At 34.2% G+C, this 7,230-nt stretch overlaps 1 protein-coding gene across 1 annotated transcript; it reads left to right on the top strand.

Annotated features, from left to right (window-relative positions):
- Nucleotides 1-2,477: 2,477 nt before the first annotated feature.
- On the top strand, nt 2,478-6,001 carry TT10 (Laccase/Diphenol oxidase family protein). Its single transcript, XM_089619625.1, has 7 exons — nt 2,478-2,588; nt 2,722-2,873; nt 2,954-3,210; nt 3,878-4,006; nt 4,095-4,512; nt 4,863-5,401; nt 5,868-6,001. The coding sequence occupies exons 1-7, from the start codon at nt 2,478-2,480 to the stop codon at nt 5,999-6,001; spliced, it is 1,740 nt and encodes a 579-aa protein (XP_089475751.1).
- The last annotated feature ends 1,229 nt before the right edge of the window (nt 6,002-7,230 follow it).

Here is a 7,230-nt window from a genome sequence, read left to right as displayed (position 1 = left end):
ACGTTTCTACCTATATCTGCATGATAAGGTTTCTCTAACTGAAGGTAGGGCATTAGAATATTGCTTTATTATGGTGCTTACTCATTCCATCCGTCGAGTCCAATTATTAATACCATTTTCACAAAAATTCAATATCTTTTTCTCTCATTGAGAAACTCGATAATATTTTGTTTAGTAAATAATAAATACACCATTATTAAACATCCATTACCCGTATTGTAATGAAATTGTTTGAGTTAAATAAATTAAAAAAAAAAAGAAGAGAAATTGTACTGAAACAAACATGGTGATTGTTGGTGAGCAAGCATCAACATATCATGGAGTTGAGAGTTAACAACGACGAAAATGACGACTTAAAACAAAAAAAAAAAACAAAAAAACAAAAAAAACAAAAAAATCAAAACTGAATTTAAAGAATGAATCATGTTGAACTTATAAGTAATGTTGTTTTACAAGTGAGAACTTTTGCGTCTTACAGCACAGTTCTTGCGTCTAAAATGAATTTTCACTCGAGGCTACTCGTGCCTAAGAGATCACTCCAAAAGGTGCTACCCGAGGAAGTTGGGTGGACTAAACAAACGCGAGTTCTTGCGTTGAAAAACGTCCCCGTTTTTTGGCGGGCAATGAAACATTTGTGAGTTCTTGCATCAAATCACCCCGTCCTTCTGGCGGGTAGTGACTCAGACACGAGAGCTCGCTCCTGAAACTAGCTAGAAGAAAATTATTTTCCCTAATTATATAAAATATCATTTAAACAATATCGTAAATCTAATAGCTTTTAATACAATAATGTCATACTCGTTTCAAATGCAAAAACTTGTATCTATATTATCCGTAGACACGAGTTCTCGCGTATGATAGTTGTATCAAAATAAAAAGAGGAATAATTTAAACCACCTAATACTTCACCCTAAATTTGAGATATAATGTCAACATTTTCTTCTTTCAATTTTAGAAATTTTAGAAGCGAGTCATTTAGACTCCTAAACTCGAGTCTAATATGTCTTAAGAAGCGTAAATCCAACTGCCTAACATTTCTTATAAAATATAAATTAGACGCACGAATTCGCTTGTATCAAAATTAGACAAAAGTAAATGTCTATATCAGAATTAGACATGAGTTATAACGTCTAATTAAATGGGAGTTCTCCTGTCTAAATTTTTCAAGTCTCTAAATGTTCATTTTGTCGTAGTGAAATCGTAACCAAATAGTAAAAGCGTGTACCTAATGAATTCATGGAGGTTGGTCATCTATATCAACATATATATATGCTACATAGCTAATCGTGGGCAAACACAACAGAAAAAACTTGTAAATTTTTTCATTTCGACACTACTCATGAAACGAAAAATTCCATTCTACCTGTCCCTTCCAATACTATTCATCCGAGTTCTTTTTATTAAATTTTATTTTTTTGGATAACAAGGTATATTTAAGGTTTGAATTTTTTATTTTTATTTTTGAATTCCGTGAATAGGACTGAAAATCACCGGAAGAAATCTTCGACTTTTAGAAAGCCGGAATTCTAGTCTTTAATTAATGAACGAAAGCCTTCGTTCCTTTATGGACCGAAATTTTCGGTCGTTGTAATGAAACTTCCACTTTCAATCGATGCCTATATGATTATATAGAGCTTCTTTGTTTCTCTAATGTTTTAGTATGACGAAAAAATAAAAGGTTTACAAAGTTTCACATGATTATTTCACAGCATTTCATATATTTATGAAATTTATTAGTAACTAAGCCACATCAAACTTATTATTTGTTAAATAATTAGTATTTGGTTAATTATAATTAATTAGTCACTGATTCTATTAACAACAATTAATTGTAATTAATTAATTTACACTTTTGCTGAAATAACTCTCGATCATTAGTTGTCAATGGGCAAGAACTATTTGGGCTTATACCAGTAGTCATTCATTACATTTTAAAATTTTTACATCTCTGTTGTTGGTTAAGAATCATAAATAATCCAAATTTGATTTAACTAAAATAAATTTACTAATGAAAATAACAATAATTGATTGTAAGAAACTAAAATTTATTAGTTACTGTAACAAGGATACTATTAACCCCTAATATAACTATTTCATATATGAACCAAGAAACTAAATCTATATGAAGTTATTTACTCCACAAAAAGAAATTCTATATGAAATTATTATTATTATTATTATTATTATTATTATTATTATTAGTAAGGAATATTGAAAAAGTTGACAAAGAATAAAACACCAGAGCATTAAGTTTGGGTAAAAATAAAAATAAGTTTGGTAACTCACTTTTATCTAATCATAGAAATCAAGAAAAGAAAAGAAAAAACCTACGAAATGATTTCCCGGGGTAAACATAATGGAAAAAAAAGAATCTTATTGTCCTCTGGAAATTCTATATATTAATGTCACTTGTGAGCTGCAACAAAAGTGTATAGCAACATAGTGTAAGACCTCTTTTCAACAAGAAGAATATAAAAATGTGTTATTGGACGAGTAAATCGGTATGGATTCGGTTTCTAACACCTCTTCTAGTGATCATAGTTCTTTTCCTAATCAAATGCCAAGCTAGGATACAGTATAACTTCGTGGTACGTAATTTCTACTTCTTTTTTCATCTGAATATCATTATATGCACTTTCTGCACGATCAGCCAAACCATAATATTCGAGCTAGTTTAAAAAAAATATTATACTAATAATGTTTTTATTTTTATTTTTGCAGGTGAAAGAAGCACCGTACACAAGACTGTGCAGCACCAAGAAGATCTTGACGGTGAACGGGAAGTTTCCGGGTCCGACTTTGCAGGTTCACAAAGGAGACACAATCTACGTGAATGTCCATAACAAGGCCAAACAAAACATCACAATTCATTGGTACGTATATATTTGTACTAAAAACAATTTTAATTTTTTTATTTTTATGAAACCAATAAAGTAGAATTATTTTGTGGTAGGCATGGAGTGAAGCAGCCGAGAAATCCGTGGTCGGACGGTCCGGCTTATATAACACAGTGCCCGATAAAACCCGGAGGAAATTTTAACCAAAAGGTTATATTTTCTATGGAAGAAGGAACATTATGGTGGCATGCTCATATGGATTGGTCTAGAGCCACAGTTCATGGAGCTATTATTATTCACCCCAAACATGGATCTGGATATCCCTTCAAAACTAGCTATGATGTTCCTCCCATAGATGTGCCGATCATTCTAGGTCACTCCAATATCTCTTTCTTTCACTTTTTTTTTAATGGGTGATTATGAATATCTAATTGAAGCATATATCCAGGATCTGCCTCTAAAAAACAAATTACTAAATATTGATGCCTAGTTAATAGTATTTATACTTGATTGTACATTCATTCACGGTTAATGAGAATCCAATAGAGCAGAGGCTTTTCTCTCTCTAAAACAAACTCATCTCTCATTCCAATTCTCAACTCTAGTTAATGTAATTTTTGAAAAAGAACACACAAATGGGTACTGATGAAAAAAAAAAAGAAAAAAAAAGTATCTGAGCATTTTTGAAAATTTGGCCGGTCTTCTATTCAAGCACAATGTAATTTGTTCCTCTTCCAAAAGCTAGATCAGGACAAGCTAATTACTCGGTAGTTAGATTTTGATATATAAATGAAAAAAAAAAAAAAAAACACTTTACATATACAAGAAAGAGAAAAAAAAAAAGGTAAATAAATATGAAATCAGATATCCAATACCCAAGTTTTGATCTAGTGTTTTAAAATTGATATTTTTGTTCATTGAAAAGAATATTTATTTTTTTTAAAACATTAATGTTAAGTATTGGCTAAGGTTTATTTCCAAAAAAAAAAACCAAAGGTACATATCATAGTTTTGTTATATGTTTGAAAATGTCCATGTAGGAGAGTGGTGGAAGAGGGATGTGAAGCAGGTTTTTAAGGACTTCGTTAGGAGCGGTGGTGCTCCAAATGAATCTGATGCTTTGACCATAAACGGTCAACCCGGAGATCTCTACGAATGTTCAAAATTAGGTACACTATAACTACTCAATAATCAACCATGATTTAGGCTCTCACGTATAACCTTTTTAAAGCATACTTCTAAGATTTCTTGTTGCAGACACTTTCAGGCTACAAGTCGATCCCAACAAAACCTATTTGTTCAGAATGATCAACGCAGCGGTGAACACCATTCTCTTCTTCGCCGTCGCCGGACACAACCTCACGGTGGTCGGAGCTGACGCAAGCTACACCAAGCCGTTGACTTCACGTTACGTTACGATAGCCCCGGGACAGACGATAGACGCCCTTTTGACCACCGACCAAACCTCCGGGCTCTACTATATGGCAGCTAGGGCTTATTCTAGCGGAGCCAACGTTCCCTTTGATAACACCACCACAACGGCTATATTGGAATACAAATCAGGACCGCCAAAGCAAGCCCTAGCAACTCCATCGTTACCGTATCTTCCTTTCTACAACGACACAAAATCGGCCTTCGACTTTGTCACACAACTCAGAGGCAAAGGCAAAGGGAGGTGGGGATCGCCCCCTCGAACTTTTAAATAATTAAAACTCATTGATATTTTATAGAGGAAATGACGGTATAAATACTTAATAATATCTTTTATTTTATAAAAAAATAGCAAAATAGCCAACACAAATATATTCATTCTTTTTTTTTTCAAAAATAGTTCACGTTTGAATCGTGGTAGCTGCAAACAAAAAACGAGCATATAAGTGTATAAAATCGAAAACATTTAAATTTTATGTCGTAATTTACTATGAAGTGCCTTTAAGCATTTAAAATTTATGCCTGACTCCGTTTTAACCGAAAGTATTAAGTGTGTAAATACCTTTTTTTTTTAATATAATTTGTGACCGTCAGGATCAAAGTGCCTTTAAACTTGACGACGAAGATATTCTCCACCGTGTCGATAAACACGTTTCCATGCCCTAGAAACCGCACGTGCCAGGGACCCAATGGAACTCGTTTGGCCGCGAGTATGAACAACGTGAGCTTTACGCAACCCATGTCCGTGGACGTCTTGGAGGCTTACTATTACCACATCAATGGCGTTTTCAAGAAGAATTTCCCGAGATTCCCGCCATATTTGTTCAACTTCACAGGTGATTTTCTGCCTTTGGAGCTTCAGATACCGGAACGAGAGAGGAAAACTAGGGTTTTGGGTTTACAATACGGATCGGCTGTGGAGATTGTGTTTCAAGGGACGAATTTGGTGGCTGCGCTTGACCATCCCATGCATCTCCATGGATTCAGCTTCTTTGTGGTTGGTTATGGGTTCCGTAATTTTGATGAAGAGAGGGACACATTAGGGTACAATCTTGTTGATCCTCCAATGTTGAACACTGTGATTGTACCTATAAAGGGCTGGGCAGCAGTGAGATTCGTTGCTCACAATCCAGGTAAATAATCAAACTCTTTAACTGATTTTCAAAGATATATGTGATTGGGTGTTCTTTTAATTATATATACCTCTTAATTTTGAATTATTTTTAAAAAAATATTGACTATATTTACAATTTATCAGTTTTCAAATAATCATATTTACATACGTTGGCCGACCTTCAATGCAAGGAAGGAAATCATAGCATTTTTACTGTTTTAATATTTAAATTTCCATAGTCTTTTTCTTCAAACTTGTTATACTTGTCCAACCAAGGATAGATCAATCAATAAAGAACTTACATTTATTTTTCCTGCGTCTCAAACATATAATAAATAAATTTGATATTTTTGACGTATTTTTTCTCACCACTTTTTTTTATTTCCCTCATAAAACTACGTATCAAACTAGCTGGCTAGCTATATCAAATGTATGAACATTACTCATAACTGGTTTTTTTTTTTTTCAACCCAACATCTTATTAGGAGTTTGGTTTATGCATTGCCACTTAGAGCGCCATGTTACTTGGGGAATGGATACTGTTTTCATTGTGAAGAATGGAAAACATCCCAACGCCAAGCTATTACCTCCTCCTCCAGATATGCCACCGTGTTATTAGCTATATATACGTATATATATATATATATATATATATATATATATATATAAATATGTGTGTGTATGTGTGTGTCAACATTCTATTATATAGTATACAAAAGAGAACTGCATGTGAAGTTTTTGGTAAGTAGCAGTTGATTATGCTTCTCAGCTGCCTCACTTATTAAGGTCCGTCTAAGGTATGAACTTTACGCAGTGGCGAATATATTTAATATCATTTAAGACCAATAGCAAGTTAGAGGAAATGTGATAATAAGTTAAAATGTTGTTTCCCGCTGTGTGTGTATATATATATATATATATATATATATATATATATATATATATATATATATATATATAAAATAATATTATATTACCCATATTATTAAGCATATACCGTTGGATACAAGTTACAATGTTGGCTCAATCTCTCTCTACTTTTCTCTCTCTCTCTAGTTTGTTACGTTTGGTATGGTATCAGTGCGAGTTTCTTGAAATCGAGCTTCGAGCAACAATGGCGTTTTCGACTGGATCTCCAATCTCCAACGATCCTCATGGACAAGCTTCCTCAACAAAGATACAGATCTATCAGAATCTCGTTCCACACATCATTAATCCGCTCAGTCTCCGACTAGATCGGAACAATTTCCAGTTTTTTAGTACTCAAGTAGTCTCCACAGCTCGAGCTCATGGACTTGAAGGCTTCCTTCTCGGAACTCTTCCATGTCCTCCTCAGTCTCTGCAAGTCACCAACGTCAATGGCGATTCGACCTCAGCGTCAAATCCAGAGTATGTCATCTGGCTTCGACACGACCAATTCCTTCTCAGCTGGCTTTTCGCATCGATTTCGGAGAGCATGCTAGGTCATGTCAAATGATGTGTCAATTCAGCGTCATGGTTTGGTCCACACTTGGCCAAATCTTTCAGACGACTTCAAGGCACGAGTTATGCAATTGCGATTCGCATCGCAAACAATGAAGAAAGGAAATCTGAGTATCGATGAGTATATACTCAAAATGAAGACGACCGTTGACAATCTGAGCTGTGCTGGCTTAGTAATCAGAGATGATGATCTGATCATCTATGTGCTTAGAGGATTAGGATCGGAGTACAAATCAGTAGTTGTGAATCTCACGAGTAGATCTGATTTCCTGTCACTACCTGAAGTTCAATTTGCACTCCAGTCACATGATATGCGAATCGAAACACAAAACTCTGCAGTCTCAACAAATCCTTTTGGAGCTCCAA

The sequence above is a fragment of the Urtica dioica genome, chromosome 7 (assembly GCF_054948205.1).
Source record: "Urtica dioica subsp. dioica isolate 48M chromosome 7, U.dioica_male_clone48M_v1_H2, whole genome shotgun sequence".
Lineage (NCBI taxonomy): Eukaryota > Viridiplantae > Streptophyta > Magnoliopsida > Rosales > Urticaceae > Urtica > Urtica dioica.
The sequence above is the reverse complement of the archived record's forward strand: the minus strand, read 5'-3'. Positions and strand labels throughout refer to the sequence as shown.

Bases quoted from the DNA above. Each gene is read 5' to 3' on its own strand.
- TT10 (XM_089619625.1), top strand. From the start codon at position 2,478: ATGTGTTATTGGACGAGTAAATCGGTATGGATTCGGTTTCTAACACCT. The intron at 2,589-2,721 runs GTACGTAATTTC...TTATTTTTGCAG, and splicing joins GGATACAGTATAACTTCGTG to GTGAAAGAAGCACCGTACAC. The intron at 3,211-3,877 runs GTCACTCCAATA...ATGTCCATGTAG, and splicing joins AGATGTGCCGATCATTCTAG to GAGAGTGGTGGAAGAGGGAT.